General features: G+C 40.9%; 1 protein-coding gene across 1 annotated transcript; it reads right to left on the minus strand.

Annotated features, from left to right (window-relative positions):
* Window positions 1-253: 253 nt before the first annotated feature.
* AKAP17A (A-kinase anchoring protein 17A) lies at window positions 254-7,959 on the minus strand. The gene is given in 4 exon segments (XM_026035364.1): window positions 254-1,186; window positions 2,546-2,786; window positions 5,119-5,267; window positions 6,925-7,959. Coding segments are annotated over 4 exon segments (2,100 nt in total). The 5' UTR covers window positions 7,702-7,959.
* Between the last annotated feature and the right edge of the window lie 15,469 nt (window positions 7,960-23,428).

Raw genomic sequence — 23,428 nt, forward strand, 5'->3', positions numbered from 1 at the left:
TTAGCACTGTAGGAACTCAATCAAGCACAGATAGCTACACCTACATTATGGGAAAAAAACTAGAAAGGGACAACAAAGCACAAAGAATCTTCAACAAAATCAGGCATCTATTTTCTTGGTTTCAGGAACCAGATGCAAGTTAGACACTGGTTGAAACAGATGTTTTCTATAGCAGTCACACCAATGAGGTCTGTTTTACATCTTTCTGGCCCTTAAGTCCAACCACAGCCTTTCCAAACAGCCGAGGGCTCTRCTACCCACTCCAGGGACTCCTCTGCTCGCTCAGGAATCAACTCCGGTACCTTCGCTTCTTGCTCACACTCCGGCGACTGCGACTCCTCTCTCTTCTGTCCCTCCTACGCTCCCGACTGCGAGACCTTCTGTAACGGGAACGCCTGGGGCTGGCGCTTCTCCGGCGAGGGCTGTAGCTTCGGCGAGGGCTGTAACTTCTGCTAGAGCGTCTATAAAACCTCCTGTCTCTCCTGCGCTTTTCATCCTGATAACTTGTGTCTCTTCTGTGCCTGCTCCTCTCTCTTCTACCCTTACTCTCATCAGTGTTCTCGCTGCTACACGAACGGCTCTTTCTCCTCCGCGACTCCGTGCTACGTTTGCCCTGCTCGCAGCGCGAGTCCTTCYTGCAGGGATTCTGGTTGTAGCCAGAGACGCTCTTGTGCTGCTGGTTGTTGGCAGGAACACACGAGAGCCCTCCTGARCTTCTTTTCTCCGAACACCTCTCAGAGTCTGTGGTGTGAAGTTTCTGGCCTTCTTTGACRTGACCTCTGTCGTCAGCATTGCCATTCAAGTACTTGCACTGAGTATTTATTTTCTCGGGGGATACTGCCTTCTTCTGACAGCCTGGAGCTGGCTTCCCTTCAACGGCTTGTCCCGAGGTAGAAGTGATGTAGCTGGACGACACAGTGTGGGGAACAACACCAGCAGTTTTTAGTATACCAGACTGAGATGCTTCTGTTTCCTCTTTGTTTTGAAGGGCTGCATCCATTTTCTTGCTCAGAAGATTGTTTAGTAGTTTCTCTCTCAGTTCCTTTTCTTTTCTCTGCAGTCCCAGTGCTCTCTCTTTCTCCTCTTCCACACGTCTAAGCTCAGCCTCCTGTAGTTTTCGTCTCTCCTCCAACTGCTGAAGACGGATCTTTTCTTCATTTTGTTCCTGCTCCAAAAGCTTTACTGACTGAAAGATAGTCAAAAGGAAGATGAGAGTAAATAAGTCTCTATAAACCTACTATTTCTTYGACAGTTGTACCAGCACTAATCTGTCAAGAAAATAAAAACTTACATAAAAAACTTCAGACGCAAAATCCCCTTGCTCTCCAAGAAAAAAAAAAAAACAGTTGTAAGATGAAACACTAATTCACAACAGCTTGTAAGTGTTCAATTTTCTCAGCAGTTTCACAATACAAAGATTAAGGAGCTGTAAGTTTTATCTGACAAGTATAACAGACAAGCTAGAATATGTGTCATTGAAGTACTGAAATACATTTCTCTGAGTCAAYACTTGAAGACTTTAGTCAAATTTAAAACATTAATTTCTCTTAAAGCTCAGCAACCTGGGATTCACAGACCACTCTGTAGCATGATCTTAGAAAGTAACAATTCAATATATGTATATTGTACAGAAATTGGTTTTCATTTTGTTAACCACTTTAGAAAGTCACGATGCTAAAAAAAAAAGGGTTTTTTTAATCTGTCCCAGTAAAATTGACCAAGTGGAATCGTCAAAACTAATCTGTTAATGAAACACATGACTTTTATCAACAGSTCTCTTTTACAGCTGGAAAGTTAAAACAGCTGCAGAGTATTTCTCTCCTCTCCCTGCATATAACTGAGCATACAGCACCATGAGCTTGAATTCAAAACTATTTTTGAGATACACCGGCATGCAGGATTGCAGCTGTCTTTTGCTACCATCTTTCACATTACTACAGAAAATACCTGACATGCATTACACTACCCCAATATGACTTGGAAGTCAAAAGCAAATTATTCTGTTTTAGTGAAAACTAACAGAAATTCCAGTAGAGAAAAGACTGTAACGTTCAAAGTCTTAGCTGGCAGTATTTTGTGTAGAGAAAAGTGTATGCTTTGCATATTTTGAAACACCAACTAATGAAACTTCATTCTACTTGAAAAGAGTAGTTAATGGAACTGCCACAAGGGAAAGACTATCAAGACTTAAATTAGGAACTGGGAGTTTTATATATTACCATCCGTGTTTAATTCACTCTATCATGTTTACGCATTCTTACTCTGGTCTTAAGAACAAGCCTGACAATTAGTTTACATGCTGAAAAACATTATTCAGGACTACAGGTTCAAATTCACTCGTCTATTTATGTACCTATGCATCTTTTACAAATGGAGAAACACTGTTTCACTGTAGAGCTTTGAATCTGTGGTCTAAGAAACAGCAATTAGAAGATACTAAATCTGCTTTTTAATGAATAACACTCTCCCTGCTCCTCCTCCAAGTGAGTAAAGGCTTTATTCTGTGCAGTTCTTCATTAGCTTCTGAAATAAACATTGAAGTTACCTTTGCCCTGCTTAGCAGTTCTGCAATTAGTCTAATGGACTGCAGATTTCTCTGAGCTAACAGGAGCTTCCTTTCTTCCAGCTTGATCTTCTCCTGCAGTTTTTTCTGCTCTTCAGCTTGTATTTTTTCAAGCTGCTTTTTGTTTCTTCTAACTTCACGATCTTTCTGTTTCTGCTCTCTCTTGCGCAACTTTTCTTCTCTTTTTTTCTCTTTCTCATACTCTTCAAGCTCTCTTTGCTTCCTAAAAAAAAGATTGTTATTTTTTAACAACTACATATGACATTGAAATAAAAATTGTCAGCCTGACAATATTTAAAAAGAAGTAATAACCCAAACATGAAACMCAGCTAAAAAATAATCTCTTTTTCTTTTCCTTCAACCGATTAGACCATAGTAATGCACCGGGCAGCTGCGGAATCATTCATCAAGGGTAAAATTAAAAATAAACTAATGTGGGGTGATGTTTATCTCAGTCAGTAAAACAAAAGAGGTGCTTAAGCAAAAGAGCATTTATTTATTTATTTACTTTTAAGATCAGGGTAGGATGAAACAAGTTCTAATAATATTTAGTCCTAATAACAATGCAGTTTAAGATGTCCAATTGAACATAAATACAGTGATAAACTAAATAACATTATTGAGAAAATAATTTTGCTTCAATACAAAGATTAACACCACATTTGCCAGAAATGTTAAATATCTAAAACCTAAGCAATGAGAGTTTGTACAAATCAGGGCAACTGGACACCATATAACACCTGAAACAATTTATTCCATTCAAATTCATGCCCTGAGCATCTGTCTTTCAACATCTGCATATTTGCATAACTTTTCTTAAAGCTACCTTGTATAAAAAGTGCTTATATCCCGTTGTTCTCCTAGAGAAACATAAATGTTACAAGCAAATGGATTTTATAAGACCAGTCTAGTAAGTCACTTATTAATAGAACTAGTGCATCATTTTCTACTTTCCATTTACAACGCAYATTTTCTTCAGATCTGTTATGTAATTTTCCAGCTCTTAGAATTTCATCTATAGACAAAAAGGTTTTCTTTTTAAGTAAACTTGTTTACAGCTTGTTTAAGTCTGGTAAACCCTGACATATTTTCATCAAAAGGATCACTCTGTTCTCACTCAGTTAAATGCTTCACTTCAGCAAGTGTTGCGGAACCGAGCTCAGGGATACAACAGCTTCCAAGCAGTGAAGCTTTCGAGCAGTGAAGCTTTCGACCACTGCAGTTTATAGTCCTGCAGCCTCAGAAATCCAGACCAGCCAAGGCACTGGATCTGAATTCCTCTCTCATCCTTGCTCTTAGCCCCTCCAGGTGAGGCAGGAGCACATGATGGTACAGCGCATGGAAGCYTGTGCTGCTGCTACCCGCACACAACTTTCCCCAGTATAAAAGACTTCAGCCTTGAGAGCTGAAAACTCAGTACTAACATTACTGACCTCACTTTAGAAAAAGAAAAATTAATTAATCTATTATAATCATATTCTAATTTGCAGAAGCAATACGCTTGTAAGACTTTTATCACCAGGACAGTGAAGTTTGTTTTCTGTAAATTGCCAACAGCCAAGCCATATTTATATGTAAATTAGCAAAGTACCACAGTCACTAGCCAACAAAAATCCCCACAAACCTTTGATTTGCTAATGTGACCCAGAAGCAGTGGTAAGCAGCAATTTCATGATCTATTTGCCACATAGTAAGAAAGTAGAATATGAATTATGAGCTTCTATCTTGCATAGAGTGAAAAAAGCGACATTCTGATTATTCTGAGGAAATGAACAAGTGTCTTCTCCCCAGGCTCCCCCCTTTTTTTTTTCCCTTTTCAAACTACTTTCTGCATAAATGGTGATATAAAAATGGAGATATTAGCCACCACCTTTAACAAGACAAACTAAACGAGTTTTAAAACTGTTCAGAAATATCTTTTCCMAAATTACTCATTTTACTCTAACACTCAAAAAGTCACTAGGACAGTAGGTCACTTTGCATGGAACTACTAGAAAACACAGAAAACAAGTCCACAGCTGTTAGACACAAGTGCATTTATAAGAAAATATGTAGAATACATAACAAGTAATTTTTGAGAATTCAAATTCTGACTTCTGATACTAAACTTAATTAAAAAGCATTTCTGAATCAGACAATACATGACCTAGACTTTCTCTTTATTTCAATGAAATCATACTTTTTAAAATTAAATATATTTTCTACTAGGACAAGTAAGATAAAGGGATCTATCCTCAAAGACAACTGTGATTTTCACTTATAAATTAAAATTGTGAAAGGTAATTATAAAAACTTGGTTATCTCACTGTTTGCAGATCTGCAATATTTGCATTCCACCTAACACCAGATTATTCAAATATTGCCATCTTTATTTGCTTGCTACAATTGGAGCTTTGTAACATGGGCTTTCAGAAAGGTTTAAAGATGAAAACTTCTTTTGAAAAAAAAAACCTCACACTACAATGTCCATACTTACGTAGTATTTATAGCATCATTAAGAAAGTATGCTTTATTTTTATTAAAAAAAAAATCAAATAGCAGTAAGCAATAATTACCTTTCTTCCTCTTTCTGTTTTTCCTCAGCTTCTTTCTCTTTACGTTTTTGTTCTTCTCTCTGTTGTTCAAGCTCTTGAAGCTTTTGCCTTTCAAGCTGACGCTTCTTGATTGAAGCATCGCTCAGGTGTTTTGTTGAATCAAAAGAAACCTTCAGAGAGCAGAATTTAAAGCCATGGTCAGTTGGCAAAATCAAATAAAAATAAAAGCAATACAACAACTGTATTTTTATCTAGTAGAAAGGTATCCAAGCCACAGGACACTGTACTATCAGAAATAGAAGCTGGGCTTCCAGAACCTAAGGGTGCTCCCTGGCCCAGTCTGGCCATACTGGATCACAGCACCCAGCTCACTCCCTGTGCCCTGGTTCCCCATACGAGATGTGGATACCACCTATGTGCAGGCAGGCAGGGATCCATAGGCCCRCAAGACCCAAACCAGTGGAATATATGAACTACAGTCTGCAGCACTAGGAGTGTATATTCTACAGCTTAATTAACTCAGACTGTACCTAAAAAGACGTTCCACTAAGAGGTGTAAGGAYCAACAGAGAGAGCAGAGTTGGAAGGGTCACACAGTGTTGTAACCTTGCATGAAACAGATCTGTCCTGACAGTGTTGTCACAAACAYTTCCCTCCCTATCGTATCAATTCCCAAGGCAGCTGCCAGGAGGACATTCCTCCTGCACAGGCAAACTCATCTGGGGAACCCTGATCCASAGCATGCAAGTGATAGCCTAAATTTTACATCTCCTTGAAAAGAACAAAGTTGAGGCATAAAGAGTTTCTATGCCCAAGTGACAAGCTTTGTAGCAAGATAGAAGATTATTTTCTTACACTTAATAATATAAAACTTATAATTTTATATAATGTTATCATAATATAAAACTTAATAGAAAAAATACTTGTATGTTAACATATTATAAAGAAAAAAAGAATAGTCAAGCTTTTTCCTGAAAAACACTTCCTGATTTCTGATTTGATGAATGACTACTAAGCCCCCTGAAATAAGTAAGCAACATTTCACTCAACTGATATGTAACTGGGTGGACAATTTCCAAGCATGCCAGAGCAAGTCTTCTGTAGGCCATACTTTTATATACATTACATCAAAAGAGACCGTGTTGTACTCTCCTGTCATAGTTCTGCTTTCTAAGACAATGGGATTACATGAAAAAGAGAAGAACTGGAGACCTGGGTATATAAGTATTAAACAGGTATCTAAGTATTATGAATTCAACAAACTGGATTCACAGGAAACTGCTACACTTCAACGTGTGATTTAGGTTTTGTCTTCACAAGAAGCAGAGCAATCATGATTWATGACATCTCCCACAGGTCTTAGACACCACGGCCTATTAAACGTGAGGATGTTGACACGTGTCTTGTTGACCTCAATGACAACACAGGAGGCTGTGATTTTCTCCCACAGAGCTTCCACTTGTATTTTGCACAAAAGGAAAAACTCACTTCAGTCAGCCTTCTAGCAAAACACACCTGAACTTGCTCAGAATTTAAGTTTTTAGTGAAATGACAATACTGACAGACACATATTAGTTTTCAAAACCCACTAATCATGTAATTTAGTAAGTCATGTTCGTATATTTTCACCCTCCACTGGGCAGAACGCTTCCAGAGAAAAACAACAACAACAAAAAAAACAAACCCACCCATTTTATGTCTAATACAGCACACATTTTTCTTTTTTCTATCAATCTCCTTTCGGCATTTTATTGTGGCTGTTCCACAGGCCGTGAGCTGTATCTTTTCTTCAACACGAGTTATCCCTCAAGAGGCTGCAGTTCTCACCTTTATGTTGCAAGCCACTGCTTTGCCATCGTCACCTTTGTACATCAGCTTCATCCCTCGCAGGGCGTTCATGGCCTTGATGAAACCCGCGTACTCCCCGTACTGAACGTAAGCTTCAAAGTTTAAGTGGCCTCCAAAACTGAACGTGTGGAAATTTCTGCCAGTCATTTCTTCTCTGTAAGGGTCCAGCATAGGTATGTCCACATTACGTATCTCTCCAAATTTGCTGAAGACTTTTATAAGAATTTCTTCGCTGGGCTTTTCTGAGCCGGAATCCTTCGCTGCAAACCACTTGCAAGGCAAGCCCTCCAAGTGAATAGTATCTGGTCTCTCCCCTGGCAAAGTTTCGTTCATATCTTTTGCATCACGAAAGAACGAGTCCCAGTCGTGTCTGGTAGGAAAGTCAATCTTATATTCTGCAGCACGGACTTTTAAAATGTCAGAGAAGCCACTCAGTTTTATTGTTTTGCCATCGAGGCACGCCAGAAAAGACTTCACCAAACTTTTGTTTTCCACCTCCCCTTCAAACCGGATGAAATCCATCGTGCTTTTAGAAATACGCAAGGTGGAAAACTGGTGCGTTTGCACCATCCCTTTCAGTCTTTCCATCACCTCCCAGTTCGAAATGGATTTTCCTGGTTGCTTCAGCTGAGGAAGCGCCACGCTGATGGTCATTTTTGTGATGGGCTTGAGGTACAACCCACACGGAGCACAGAGCTCGACAGCTTCCGACGTATCGTGAACTATCGTTGCAGCAGCCATAACACAGAAAAACATAGGGTTAAAAGAATGAAGACGCAAAATTTAAGATGCAGGCCTTATGTCACATAAGTGTCAAACAAAACAGTATTCATCCATAAAGAACTGAATTCCTTGGACATTTAACCATTACTGAGTAAAAGCAAAGCCTCCTGCAATAAAAGTCAATCAGGGAGTTAAAACTGGGGAGCAGGAGCATCTTAAGTTACTTTATAACCATCTGAGCCCATGAATAATTAAATCTCAGTAGGCCCTCAGGAAACACGAAACAAGAACAATAAAAATCACACGAAGCTGAGGAGAGCCCACGAGCGAGCGGGGCTGGCAGGCGACGGCTCCGAGGCAGCTCGCTCCGCGCAGGAGGCCGGCGCGGCAGGGACGGTGTCGCACGGCCTCGCAGCCTGCTCGGCCCCGCGCGGCCTCGGTGCTCCGCTCAGCACTGGGACTTGCCAGCTGCCTGCAGGGAGAGAAGACACCGCTTATTCCTGCCTATCCCAGCCTATTCCACACGCTCCCCGCCGCGCCGCGAAGCTCGGGGCCCTCCAGGCCCCGCGGAGCGACGCCGGGAGCCACCGAGGGGTCCGGCCGCGCCCCTCGCCGGGTCCCGGGGCCCGCGGAGCCTCCCGAGGGCCGGCGGGGCCGCCCGAGCCCCGCGCGGGACGCACCACGACGAGGCCCACGGCCAACGGCCGCACACCGGCTCCCCTGCCCCGCGCCGCTGGGCCCGCTTCCGCTTCCGGGAGCGTCCTTGCCCCGCGCCGCCGCTCTCTATGGTAGCGCCGCGGCGGGCGCGGGCGGCACCTGGCGGCGCGGCGGGCGCGGCGCGCATGCGCAGTGCGCGGCTGCCGTCCGCGCTCGCTCTAYGTGTGTTTAAGACGGGGCTTTTCCGGGGGAAACCGCAGTTTCTGGGAAAGGGCTGCACCGCGCGCGAGCGGGCGGCACGGCGGCGCCGAGCGCTGCGCTGGGGCCTGTGGGGACGCCGTCCACCGCGGGAAATAGGCTTGCGCCGCTGCGCGTTTCCAATAGTCTGCGCTTTCCTGGAAAAGTGACCCAAAGCCCCATCAGTAAAAAACCCCACGCATCAACGAGGCAGCATTTAGTTGTRTAAGCATAGGTGCCGTTTTTCAAATCAACCTGCCTTGTGCTTGTCCGTTCYTCGTGTCTGTTCTGCACAACACAGCAATGAAGTAGTCGGCAGGCCAGCAGAACCCGAAATACAGGAAACTTAGAAGATCTTACATTACAGACATACTATTTTAGAAATAATACAGCATATCCAAGCTTCCCACTGCTGTTTTGCTGTCGCTTTGCGGGGGGCTGCCCGCACTTCACGGCAAGCGAGGGATGCAGCGGCTTCCAGCCTAAGTGGGGCAGCTCGGGAGAATCCGGCCTCCTTCACCACCCTCCAGCCTTCCCTCCTTTCCCTCCATCACCACCCTCCAACTTTACCATAGCCTCTCGACCCCAGTCTCAACACTGGGATGCCCCCCAACCCGCCTTGGTTTCCTGCTGGATACAGGTCCTTCCTGCTTCCCACCCGCTCTCTCCGCAGCACCTTGGCGCTCCTGGCGCTGCGTGCGGAGCAGGCCCCCCGATGCCACCCTGGATCAGCTCCCACGAGCTGAGAGGGAGGCAGCCACCGCAGTCACCTGTGGCAGCAGACAGGTGATAACCGCGGTGTGGAAATACTGACTCCGAATGACTCTTGTGGGGTGTCAAAACACCCAACACGGGAAGTCGCCACCAAGCCAGCAGTCCCCGTGAGCCCACACTGCGGGTGTAGARGTGTTATTGTACGTCACGTGCTGCCAACCGTCAGCCCGCCTCTGATTTCTTATGTAGAAATGTTAATTCCATGGTTTAGTTAAGTATTTGTGTGCAGTCAGAATCTGCGGCCACCACACAACACTTTAGTAATATTGTAAAGGCTATGGACAAGAGGAAACAGTTGAAATGTGCRCAAATGTAAAAAGATATAAATGATAAAATCAATTAAGCACCAGCAGTGCCACGTGGCAAGGGAGAACTTCCTTTTCGCACTGTTATGATTGGGCAGATGTGTATTTTCTGCTCGTTTCTTTTACAAACTGTGTTGAGATGGCTAAGTGAAATGGCCCCTTTWGGCTTCAGAGTGTACAAGGCAGTGAAGCAAGGGTGTCACACACAGCAGGAAGGGGAAGGATGAACTGCCAAGCAAACATCAGTAAGTGATAGTATCCAAGCACAACAGTGCATTAAACCTGTTTTTCACTTTAGGACATTCCCACTCCCCAACTCTAACAAATATATTGTCCTACACACCTGAAGAAAAAATTACCCTGCGTGTCTAAAAGCCCATGTCCTTTTTATCAGCTTCAACAGAAGGCAGGCGGATTTACGTAGAAATGTATGTACGTTTACATACCAATTTTGTCTCTTTGTGTCTTTAGAAGTCACAACTACAACATTGACTCTCTTAAACGTTCACTAGAGGGAGCCCTTGTTACTTATTTATGTATATTCCTATATTCATAAATATACATGCAATGTATCTATGTATGTATTCATAAACATATTTAACTGGGCTGTATACAGCAGATACTAAGTTTTGTATTCCTTCCTTAATACAGATTACTTTTTTTGCAGGAGGATAGAATTTTCCTTACTGTGCACGATATCTGTATACTTGTTTCACTGTTCATTCTGCACTATGCTTTTGCCTTTAATAGTCACTTGTGACAATGAATGCATGAAGTTACTTTAAATAAAATGCTAATACAATTTCCATTCCTTCCGTTCTTCTTCTCCTCCGAAAAAACAAACAAACAAAAAAAAGGGCTCTTTTTATTTTGAAACTTAGCTGTATTTGTTTCAGACTGATTTATCTTAGGTGATCTTCTAAATCTTCTCTATTGTATAAAGTCCAGAAATAATCCTAGTATATTCATTTTTTAGAAACAGCCACTGTAGTTGCCACCCTTTGGTTACTTACAGTGTGGTTTTTCATTTTGTGTCTTTCCTGTAGAAAAGAGAATGATTCACTGTGCTATCAAACTGTTTACGGATGGTAGCTGGAGGTAGATGCAGCAGCACAGCAAGCTTGGATTATTAGATTGCATAATCACTGAAGAGAAGTAAAAATGCTGTTTTCAAGTTTTAAATGGCCTCGACCCACAGAACAAAATTCAGCCCTGAGGTACTGAAACTACTAAGTAGGATGAGTTTTCATTMTCTCTGCTTTCTCTCTCTGTATRTACATATGTGTATATATATTCATCTGACTGGATTCTGTAAAATCCAGTTAAAGGTGTGAATTTGATTGATTGCCTTGGGAAGAATAYATAATAGAAGTAGTTATGTGCTAATGGGGGCAATTTAAACTRACTGGAATTATCTGTCACTTCCTGTGACTGGTTTTCCACAGGCCTATTTGCTGTATTTTATTTAAGTGGAATATGACAATATACAGAGATAACTTCATTATTTCTTAACTCATCTGTAGGAGGGAAATTTGTTTTGTAAGCATGGATTAGGCAAGGCAGAGCAGGACAGTTCTACTAAGTTATCTCAGTGCACTGTGCTTGCTGCAATCTATATAATGCTTAATAAAAATAGCAAATAAAAAAAATACACTTTTTGCTTTTGCCAAAAACGAATTAGTACCTGTAGGAGAACTGATTTGTGAACTGTCTGCCTGAACCATAGCATGCAGTATGGTCTGAAAAGCATATGCATTAGATTCAGGCTGGTAAATTGTGTTATATTATGCTTGCTAGAAGATTTATGTTTTAGAAARGTCTAGTACCATGATGTCAGGTGCACTACTGATTATTTCAGTCTTTATAAAGACATTCATGTGAGATGTTTTCAAATATTGTTATTTCAGACTTCCATAGCTGTAGCTTCAAATATAATTCCAGATCAAAAATATCTATTCAAAGTAAAATAGTGGAGTGGAATTCAAGGTAAGCATTTTAAAATTATATATTGCCTATATCTTAATATCAATCATCAAATAATATGATCATTTTACGTGCACTTTTTAAGCCCCAATTTTTTCTTAGCAATGAATTGAAATGCAGGAGCTGTTGGCCCAGAACACAGCAGATTGCAAGTGTTGTTGCAGAAAGCTGCAATGAGTTAATACTGATAAACTTCCATAGTATACATTTCTCCTTTGAGAAAGGGAAGAATGACATAAGATCCAGCACTAGTGCAACTGGTGACACCCCAAATATTTTTGAAAATACCCAAAATGAGATGTTCATAATCCTAAAAAAAGTTATTAAGCAGATAATGTTTCATCTGTAGGTCCAAAACTTTCAGTATTTTTCACCAAATCCTAAAAGACTGCAAGCATTTCAGTAAATCTGACATATCTACAAATAACTAGAGAATCAATTCCATATTTCAACAGCCATGCCCATACGCYACCCTACTGTGCAACAATCACATTGATAGAAGTGAATCAATGGCAGAAGGCTGTGCTGTGTTTTTTTTATTATTATTCCTTTTGCTCCAGTCTGTCCTTCTTCCTCATATTCCATGGTCTGATCGTGAAATCTGAAATTCTAAATAAAGGGAAGATGATCAAGCTAGATCACATTTGATTTAGTCATAACATAATGTGTTTTTCATACTGACACATACTGTCAGTATATCAGGATCAGCTGCCAGGGCTCCGTACATCTTAAAAAGTGACTTATAGTCACCTGTGCCTACCAGATAGTGGCTTATACTAAGATTCAATTTAAAACAGATTAATAAAGTGAAATAATCATGGGGTGGCCCAACTCCTTGGCAAAGACTCTGGCCCATAACATATAACTTTACATGCATACATATATCCATATTTACATATATATACGTGTGTGTGTGTGTGTGTGTGTATCCACACATCCATACTTCCATACATACATAAGAATTGTACCAGCAAAGTCTTGATACATTTACTGTATGCTTGTAAGAATTGATCTGAAAATATTTTCCATAAACTCCCTCTTCAGTCAGTAAAGAAGTGCAGGCTTTTGYAGGAAAAGCCCAAAGTGGCTAGATCAGCTGATTTTATGCTAGGGGATGATGAACCACCATAGGGTGAATTTCACAGAATCGCAGAATGTTCAAGGTTGGAAGGGACCTCTGGAGATCATCTAGTCTAACCCCCTGCTCCAGCAGGGACACCCAGAGCATGTGGCACWGGGYGGCATCCAGACGGGTTTTGAAGACCTCCAGAGAAGGAGACTCCACAGCCTCCCTGGGCAACCTGTTCCAGGGCTCTGGCACCCTCAAATTTGTAAATACTCTCTTCCTTTTTCATCCCTGTTGTGTAAGCAGGTAAAGAGGGCAGTTTAAAATGTTTAGCCATGGAAAAGTTCATGCTAGTCAGAACTGAACTATTCATTTCATTGTATAGGTACCACATATAACTAATATGAGACGGCAAACAACTTCCAGCCAGAGGGCTCCCCAAAAGGTCTGGACTGTGTGAACTTGAATGAGTAGATATTCAGGTACTGTTGCTCAAACATGTTTCAGTAAATGTGTGGCAGGATAAATTCCATACCCTTAAAATGTCTCCATCAACACAGATGTATGGAGGGCTCCTGACCAGGGCTCTGGCAATGAATTTAAGGGTCACTATTCTACTGGTGGGTTATTCCAGAGCTGTTGTCCTATGATAGCTATTTGATATGGTTTCCTAAGCCCTCCTCCTTCAGTTTTATCAACCRGAGCAGACTGGTAAATGTTATGCATACAGCATGTTTCTAAGTTAGGCAATGCTTAAAGTAGTATAGAAATTCATTATCAGAATATTAAATCTTTCAAAGACTCTCATGCACATTTCTGTTCTAAGTCTTCCTATTTAATCTCTGGGAAGAAATAAGTGATGATTTAGGCTCCATATGATCTCATAGAATGGATTTCATAGATAGAACTGAGAATGGACAGAATTTAGGTGAAGGCAGATATGATGCTCTTGCTGATTTTGCAAGACAATCAGGTTTCTTGAGTGAAAGCCCATACAAGCGACAGTCTCTTTCTAAGCAACTTACAGTGATTAGGATAAACTAAATCAACAGTCACAGGAGAAGTAGGAAATTCTATTTAGGTCAGAGCTTCTTGGAACTGTGATATAAAAGATATTTTTGGGTCTGTGTTATAGCTGTATTTTATCATGAGAAGCCATTGACATAGCTAAGAAAAGGCTGCTGTGAGCACTTTAAGAAATGCGATGTAACTTTGGCCACCAAACAAAAAGCCTTACGAGAATGTAGAAAATGCAGGTGGCCTTTTTCAAACCTACCTACTTTGCCAGGGTCCTCAGTGTGCCAACAGACCYTCACTGCCCTGAGCAGCCCTCACCTGGGACTCCCCACCATGCACATTTTGCCTATATGCTGTCCTGACCTTCTAACTGCTTTCCTGGATTGACTTGAACCTGATTTGTCACCTCATCCTGTCTGATGATCGCTGGACTGTCAAAGGATCATGTCCCTGTCACCGAATAGTCTTTCTTGGGGTGCAGTGGGATGATGCCTTGGTTGGTGAGGGTGCTACCCTGTTTGTTCTGTGGACATTTGTGGCTCATGATGTCTCATGGAGCTGCCTTTATCTTGTCTCTCTCTAACAGCTGACTCAGACCTTGCATTTGAGATAAATATGACCAAATTCTTAATTCAGATAAATGTTCTCTAAGCAAGCTATAGCAGAAATTGTAGGTTTTTCTGAACACTCACAGCTGCTGATACATTTCTATATAAGCTCTACAGAGAACTTGACTGAGACTGTGCTCTGAGGATGTCTTCTGAGCCCTTACTGAGAACAACACGAAGCAATGACTGTTCTAAATGCTTGTTTGTGATACCAAATTCACAGACAATCACTTTCTATTTGGTTCTTATTATTGGGATCTTTTATATATTATTGTACACATATGGATGACCATATCAGGTAATACCAGGTAACAAGTCAAAATAGGATTCATCAGTTTTCTTCAAGGCCAGTGAAACTATGTGGTGGTCTTCCTGGATTGACCTCAGATCTGAGTCTTCACCCTGCTTTTTCTGGCATCCCTGGATGGTTGAAGAAACCTGTCCCAAGTTTAGCTGTGCTCAGGTGCTGGGGAGGGGTGCACCTGCCTGTGCTGTGGGGACCTGTGGCTCATATCTTCTTTTCCCCCGTGGAGCAGCCCTGCGCCTGTGGCTCCCTGACATGCTTGACATCAAACCACCCAGAACCACCGATCACCACCATTGTCCTGGTTGACACCAAATTAACCATGAGGCAGCAGTGCCCTCATGGCCAGGAAGGCCTATGGGATCCTGGCTGCATCAGGAGGAGTGTTGCCAGAGAGTTGAGGGAGGGGATCCTGCCCCTCTCCTCAGCTCTGGTCGTACCTGGAGTATTGGGTGCAGTTCTGGGCTCCTCATTACAAGGGTGATGTGGAGGTTCTAGAGAGGGTCCAGCAGAGAGCGACAAAGATGATTAAGGGACTGGAGCATCTATCGTATGAGGAAAGACTAAGCGAGCTGGGCCTGTTTAGCCTGGAGAAGAGAAGGTTGAGAGGTGATCTGACCAATATGTACAAATACCTGAAGGGAGAATGTAAAGAAGATGAGGCCAAGCTCTTCTCAGTGGTGACCAGTGATAGGACAGGGGACAATGGATATAAGTTGAAACACAGGCAGTTCCATCTCCATATGAGGAGGAACTTCTTTCCTGTGAGGGTGACAGAGCCCTGGCACAGGCTGCCCAGGGAGGCTGTGGAGTCTCCTTCTCCGGAGGTCTCCAAATCCGCCTGGATGCCGCCCTGTGCCCCGTGCTCTACGTGTCCCTGCTGGAGCAGGGGGGTTGGACTGGATGGTCTCTAGAGGTTCCTTCCAACCTCAACCATTCCGTGATTCTGTGAAACTTGTTCTTTGGCATGTTGAGTCAGAGTTAACATTGGCCACTGCAACTTTGTTAAGAACTTTCAGGGCTTTTCAGTCTGAGTCACTTCATGGGATTTTTTTCTTGTTTGTTTGTTTGTTTGTTTGTTTATTATCTTTGTAAATGATTTCAAAGTAAGACACTGGCACCATACATGGAAAGACATTTACAGAAAATGACAAAAGATTCTACAAAGCTTAGGCACAATTCCATCATACTGCTGTGCATGAAATGATTCTCAGCCATGCTACTAAATCCCAACAACTAAAAATTAGTTAAAAAGTAATTATCACCTTTTTTTTTTATTTGTAACAATAATACTGTTTTTTCTACCACATCATTTTTTTTTTTCAAAAAGAAAGGATTATCTTCCATTTCCTGACTGTGTCTGTGTTTTAAGACTTGCTTCAGACTTCATTCTTTTTGTGCAGTATGTCCAGTCAAGACTGTGGAAAAATAGCTTGTATTACAAGACCATCCATTGATGAGCTTAAATATCGTATTTTGAGGTATATAGCTTAGAAATATGGCAGCCAATAGTGTGAGCTATTTCTTTGTTCAGAACCTTTCAAAGGATCTTTCTTTCAATTTCTTCTTGCTGCTATTACTGATTCAAATCTCTTCAGTGTCCTTACTGGCTTCTGTAACAAGTCCAAATGACACAGAAACTGCAGTCAGCACTTCTGTAAACTGCTCACTTCCATGTAAACTGCTTGATTCAACCGCCTTGACTCTGGACCTCATTTTGTAACTGGTTTCTTATATGACTTGGGTCAATGTACTTGCCTATGTGAGCACTATTCCTTCCTGACCGTATGTAGCTGAAGGCTACTAAGCAGAGATGTGCATGTTGTTTTGAAACATATGTTGAAGTGCATAAGCAAAATAATCATTGTATTGGTACAGGAAAAACATAATGAATATCTAGGATATTGCTTTATTGCTTCAATGTGTATGGCAAAAAAATAAAAACAAAAAAGAAAAAAAAAGAAGGAACTTTTGCGAGATTTATATAGCAATTGGTAAATCAACCATTACATGTCCAAGCAACAATTCTTGCAGCAGGCAGGAACATATATTGAAATCTGTCAATCCTTATTTACTAAACTGAATGACATAACTGGGGAAAAAAAAATGTGTGCTGTAAAAACTAACCTGATTAAGAAGCAGTGTGTTATTGGAAAGTGGCAGAGCAYGTAAAAGTAAGGCAAATGAGGCTGATAACCCTGTTCTAGTGACATCAAGTTCAGGTACTTTGTAGTGTGTCTGCACTATAGGAAAATCATTGTTAGCAACTAAACTTCCCAGGGTGCAACAACAAGTGACTGAAGTGTGACTGCGTCTGTTGTCACACAGATATCTAAAAGCTAGGACGTATTTTCATGCTAGCTGAATACTAAGAGACTAATTGATACAGGTTAGAGACCTATAGGCTTCTAAGATATGTTTTACATTAGTTTTCTCATGTCTGTCTTCATCAGTAACTCTCCAAGCTGCATTATACTTTGCCCGTGTGCCTATTGCAGAAAATGAGGGCCAGGTTCCCCATCCTAGAAATTCTGAGTTATGCAGATTCGTGGTGGAACATAACTGGACTTTGGCAACGTTCCTGGGCCCAAAAGAACCAGATGCTGAATATAATCTGGACAAAATCCGTCGAGGATGTCTTCCTCACAGCTCTATTGCTCAGCCAACATTTGCTAACCTCAAGGCATGAATCACTGTGTGAAATACTATGGTCCATGTGATGTTGAGGTCAAAGTCCTTGTGACACTATTTGTAAGAAGTACTTAAGGACATTTTAATTGGTATACAGAATATGTTTCATTAGTTTCATATTCAATTAGCATTACCTAATCGAATTATTATTTGAATCTTTATTTTAAACCGAGTACAGGCATCCTTTGCTGAACCCTCTGATGCTGGTCCAAGACCACCACCTCCACCGGTCTGTCAGTGAAGCAGTTCATATGAGTGCTCTGCCACGCAAAGGCAAAGACAGGTCAGTTGGCCCTTGCCCCCTTGACCTGCTTCATTTTCTCTGTAGTGGACTGGGATTCTTCCCCCATACCCTGTACCTCCCACAGCTGCTGGTCAGCCGTGGGCAGGGGGTAACTTCTTCCCCAGACAGAGTCAGTCTGSCTTCATTTCAATCGGTGAAGTTTTTCAGAGGCTCTTACAGGAATTGTTACTTTGGTTTATGATGTTATCAGCTACACCTACCACTTACGTCCCTCTGTTACCACATAGCAGAGACAGAAAAAAAAATGTTTACAATTCTGCTACCTGCCTCCACAGTCCAATGTATTTAACCATGCAACAGCTGGGGCAAATGCTGCATTTCAGTCTGTTGCAACAAACTCTGCCACAGGTCACCCGTAGTTCTTGACAGAAAAACTCAGCTGCAGTTGGATCACACCACTATATTTGACCTTGAGTCACTGTTGCATGATTCAAGATCACTTCAGTTTAATGATGTACTTTAGTAGATCATCTGAGAAATAGCAGAAGGACAAAAGCATAAAACTTATCAGTACTTATGTGATTCTCTATCCATGTGTTTTTCACTGTTTTATCTGTGCAGGCAACTGATTATGGATTTTAATTTCATGGCAGAGCAAAGAAAATTGTTTGAATAGACTGATTCCTTACAGGCAGGTATTTGAGAACATATTGCTCTTTGTTGACATCAGATTTATAATATAAAATATGTGTTCAAGCAGTGCAACCCAAAGTAATTAGACTCTCACAGAAACATTAAAAAAAGTTAAATCAGAGTTACAATACAATGCAAAAGTGAAGAATAATGAAAAACAGATGGTGCATAAAGAATTCATCTATGAAAATATTATATTTGGAGTACATAAATAATGACTAAAAATGATCAAGAAAGAAAACATTAATATTCAAATTGTATGAATTTTTTTCATGTTAAAGATGGGAGACCAGACTAATARATTAGATATAGTAATATTAGATATAAATATGATAATATCTAATATAGATATAATAATTCTAATGTAACATAAAATGAGAGAGTAAAGTTTAAAACGGGCCTCGAGGAGTGCTGTGCATGGGTACTGTAGCATAAACACCAACTCGTGTGGGGGAAGAAGGCCAGACAAAACCACTCTTTTTTTTCATTACTTGTTTTGCTAGTCCAGAATTGTAGCAATTAAAGCAGATCACTCTTATTCTTACAAAGTTTTCCTAATCATTATCAAGATGAACACATATGAAACTAATACAAAGGTAACCATTCTATATAAAGCAAACTGAACATCTACTGCTTTTAATCATCACACTRCCCGACTTCTACTTCTTGGAAAGCCCCAACTCATTTCTCAACCTCTGAATCTTTTCACCTCCGATGCTTTCATGTTTCTTARCATGAAGAAAGTCGAGCTGGATGTATAATGATTTTTATTTTTATTAATGCTTTGTAAGCTGCCATGCATATTATTATCCTAACCTATTTTGCTTCTGTCTTCTGATACTTAAAACATTAAGGCGCTTTGGAGGAATTCATATTAAATGACAAATCTGCTAAGGTATATATTAATATCTGGGATCATATCTTCTTTCAACATTAAAGCTAGACGTTGAGGAGGACATCCTGCTCCCAATCTCAGAAGTTTGCTGCAGCCAGATGGAGTGATTCTTAGCTGATGTGATTAGCTGGGGGCATTATTGCTAATAAAGACAAGTGTGAGTAAAGAGGAATCCTGGTGTAYCTAAAGAGAAAAACAAATGCAAAAGGAGAAATCCTAGCAGGAAATTGTAGCCTAGGATTAAATTTTATAGGAGCAAGATAAGTCAGCTAACGATCCTGTAAGCACCATTAGAATTAGCTAATGGAGCTATGCTATCAGTTACATCAGAGCTTTCTTGCACAGGAAAACCCCAAATGTTAGACTGGCTGCAGAGTAAGAGTCTCAGTGGTGTTTAGAACATCCTCACTAGGCTAATCTCAAAGGTATAGCACTAATAAAAAGAACAATCATGAAATAAACACACTATATATGCATAAATACATACACACACGCACACATATATATCATCTCTCTATATAAATATGTATTTATATATATAGTATATATATATATATATATCATCTAACACTTCCAAATGTGCAATTGGTATTGAAAATGGTAGCCTCTTCTTACAGAGAAATGACAGAGACATGTCAAACTGGTTACTTGCAGACAAAAACATATGGCTTCCTTCTTTTGTTTTATTTGTTATGCTTGGTTTACACTCAAGATTTTAAGAAACTTCACAGATTTCCATGCTTTATATAAGGCTATGAGTATAATATTTATWTAAGGTTTTATATACATTAACATTTTGGTATTGCAAAAACCATTTATCTGTTCTGTAATAATATCTCTGATAATGACTCAAGCATTTATGACACAAGGTAAGAGAAGCAGCAGTCCCGTATCYGTGATGCATTTTCCCAAAGTGGAGACTTTTAATTGTTGGAAAAAAAATCTGTTTCCTTTTAGAAAATATTCTAAATTAGCTTTGCCACTGGTTAAAAAAAAAAATAAAAGAGGAAGTAGGTGTTACAATATGACACATTTTTATTATCATACAACTGGAGAAATGCGTTCTGTTAGTAAGGAAAAGAAAATGAAGAAATTTGAGTGAAATTACATAATTAGGTAAGATAAATATTTTATTTATAAGTCATTGGGAGCAGAAGCATCTACTTCTAGGGTTTATTTGATTATGATAGATGTATTTGATTTGTGGTAGTTTTTGTTCAGTCTTTATATTTTGAAGTGACTGGGTTTTCCTAACATAGAAAAGACAGAGGASGGCTTATCTAGTGATGAAGGTGAAGGAAGGAATTCATTCTCTATGTCAAGGGTGGATGAGACAAGGAGTCACAGGCTTAAGTCTAAGTATGGAAGATTCACACCTGGAAGATTTTTTTTCTAATTTAAGGGAGACACCTGGACAAATGGGCCGAGGAAATTAATTGTCTATTTTTCTTCCTAAGAATATATTAGACATTACTTTTATTTTCATTATTAACTGTATAATTACAGCTGTKCTGAATTGAGTGCCATAAAGTTGTGCATATTTCATATACTAGTCTGCTAAAGAATGATTCCATGGGGTATGGTTTATCTACCAGTGCAGAAGATACTTCTCATTGAAAGTGTCTGTGGAATTCCTGTTTGATCATGGTTAAGGGGTGAAAAGCTTCTSTGTTTAAAGAAACTGCTGTTTTGTAAACAGATTTCCAGTGTTCTAATTCCTGATCTAGTTAATTTATTTAGCTAGTTATATATTTAGCCCTTGTCCAGTGTATGTACTTCCACTCTCTATTAGCTACTTTGCATTCATATAGTCATATCAGAAAAGGGGTCAGATTTTCAGAACTTCCCTAAGTAATTTAAGAGTCTTGGTCTTAAAGGAAGCATTTTCCTTAGCAGTGAGTGCTGTTGGTGTACAATGCACGGGCCACCTGTGAGAGCAGAAGTGAAGAGGATGGACCTAACAGCATAACAACTAAACCTAAAGGTGGTTGTCTACCTAGTTTTCTAATACTTGTGTTTGATGGATTTGACRACAGGACAAGGGACATGTCTTATTCATTTGTTCCTATGTCTGAWGAGCCCATTTGAAAGTGAAACCTGAGTGGTGAGAGTGAGAGAAGGTGGGTGGGCTGTGGACATCACGCGGGCAGTGGGAAGGAGGAAGGTGGTGTCTGCTTTCTGCCTTCCCGCTGATATTTTCCTCACTGGGCAATTAGAATTGGCAGCTTAGAATAAATCCATGGGAGCTCCTGGAAAAGTACAGGATTTTACTCTGGTTTCTGTATGAATTTTTGAGAAGGATAATGTGTTATATAATAGAAGTGCTCTTTTCTGTAGAAAGTCCTATCAAAGGATTAAAGCACAGCCTAATGTCTGATAGCTTTTCCCCTCCAGTTCTGTTTGATAAGGCTCCATAAACAAGAAGTTCCAAATCACAGGCTAGTTACTGTACATTTTTATAGGAAAGATATATCCTAAGGGGAAATAGTGAACCATGAGCAAAGTCCTAAAAAATACTGTTGTGCTCAGTTGCACTCTTTTGATTAAGTGCTTGTTTCTTCATTCAAGGACACACAGTGCCTGTGTTCTGATTATTCCATGGCTTGTGCCTTGAATTTTCCTCCCAGAAATACCACCGCCCATAGGATTACCCACAGATGAAGTGGGTATCTGAGAAGTGAGCAGAATTGCACCCCTGTGGCCCTCGCTGTCCCAGAGGAATGCACTGGGGTGACCACGGGTGGCAGTGGAGAGCCAAGGTGCAGTGAGGCTGGTAGGGCTGTGCTCTCCCCACTAGCCCTGCCTCATCGCTCCCAGCAAGGGGAGCAGATCCGGGCCAAGAACAGAGTGGTTGGATCCCATCCGTGGCTCTCCAGATCCAGTGTATGGAGCCAGTGGGAGGGAATGGTTGAGCATGAGACACCCGTGATGGGGAGGAGAGGCTCTGAGGCGCTGGCGCGCGCACTCTCCACAAGCTCCCCCAGAAAACCTCAGCGGCTTGTGAGGAAAAATCAACCTCACAGAGAAGCTGCAGGATCCAAAGTGGGTTTCCTTTGAGGAAACCTCATACTTCCTCAACTTCCTCAAATTGATTATTAGCAAGAAATTCTATTAAAAAAATACATATGTGCATATTTTATATATGTATAAATAAAAACATATATCAATAGTTTGTTCTGACTCAGATCAAAATCAAATCTCAAAAGTGCCCAAATTTCACAGAAAATTTAAAATTATTTTTGATCATCTGCAGAAGGAATTGCATCTACCAGTCTATCAACGTATCACTATATCTATCTATCTATTGATGTATCACTGTTCTGTTTCTTAAAACAAAAATRATTGTCTTGGCTTCAGACCTGCTTTCACATTATGGACTAGTTGGACAATGACATATTGGATCTGATCCCAGACAGCATCTCCTGCCCACACTCACTGCTGCCCACCCCARCTCCTTGCTGGTGATGTTTCTACTCCCTCAGCTCCAATCCCAACTTCCCAAGCAGAGCAGCTGGCCCTGACACTGTTCTAGTCACACAGCAAAGGCAGGACATTGAACTCGCTCTTCCTGTCTGTGGCTGCAGCAGTTCCCTGGAAAAGGATGCCTGACATTTTCAGCAGGTGCCACCATTTCATGCTCATGAATCCCAGTCTGATTCAGCACAGTTTCTGTTGCTATGACCCCACTCATCCTCTTTTCAGTTCTGACCAGTGCATCCCTCCCTCTGCCCTCAGGCTTTGGACACCTCATTTGCAGGCTCTCACCTGATGTGCAGGCACTGAGCCCCGTGCCTGATACCTTGTCAAGCTCTGAGGCAGACACAGGTGCTATGCTTCCAGCATCTGGGAACTTCACCATCCTTCACCATCCTTTTGGAGGCAGGGAACATATCCTAACATATCCTTAACCACAGATACCCTCCTGCTCCACGATACCTCTTTTTAGTCCTTTAAAAATGCAGGTCTTCTCTCTCTATGCTTAAGACTCCTCTTGGCAAAGGAACTTTTTGCTAACGTAGAGAGCTGGACTCTCACGAGGCTTTGGTTCTTTAATATCTTATTTAGGTGGGCATTTTAGGATCCTGCTTTGAACTGGCTTTGTTAGTGTTGTCCTGATTGCCTTGTATCAGGACTGATTCCTGGTAATCTTTCTAGGCAGGTCTGTAGCTCATTTTTAAGTTACTTATTGGACAGTACTGAACTTTATTAATTGTATTGTGGGCCAGCACAAAAATGGCCCAATTTTGGAATGTTTTTATTTTAAAGTCTGTCTGACCAAAACCAGC

This window comes from Nothoprocta perdicaria, unplaced genomic scaffold, assembly GCF_003342845.1.
Source record: "Nothoprocta perdicaria isolate Ctin4 unplaced genomic scaffold, notPer1 scaffold_159, whole genome shotgun sequence".
Classification (NCBI taxonomy): Eukaryota; Metazoa; Chordata; class Aves; order Tinamiformes; family Tinamidae; genus Nothoprocta; species Nothoprocta perdicaria.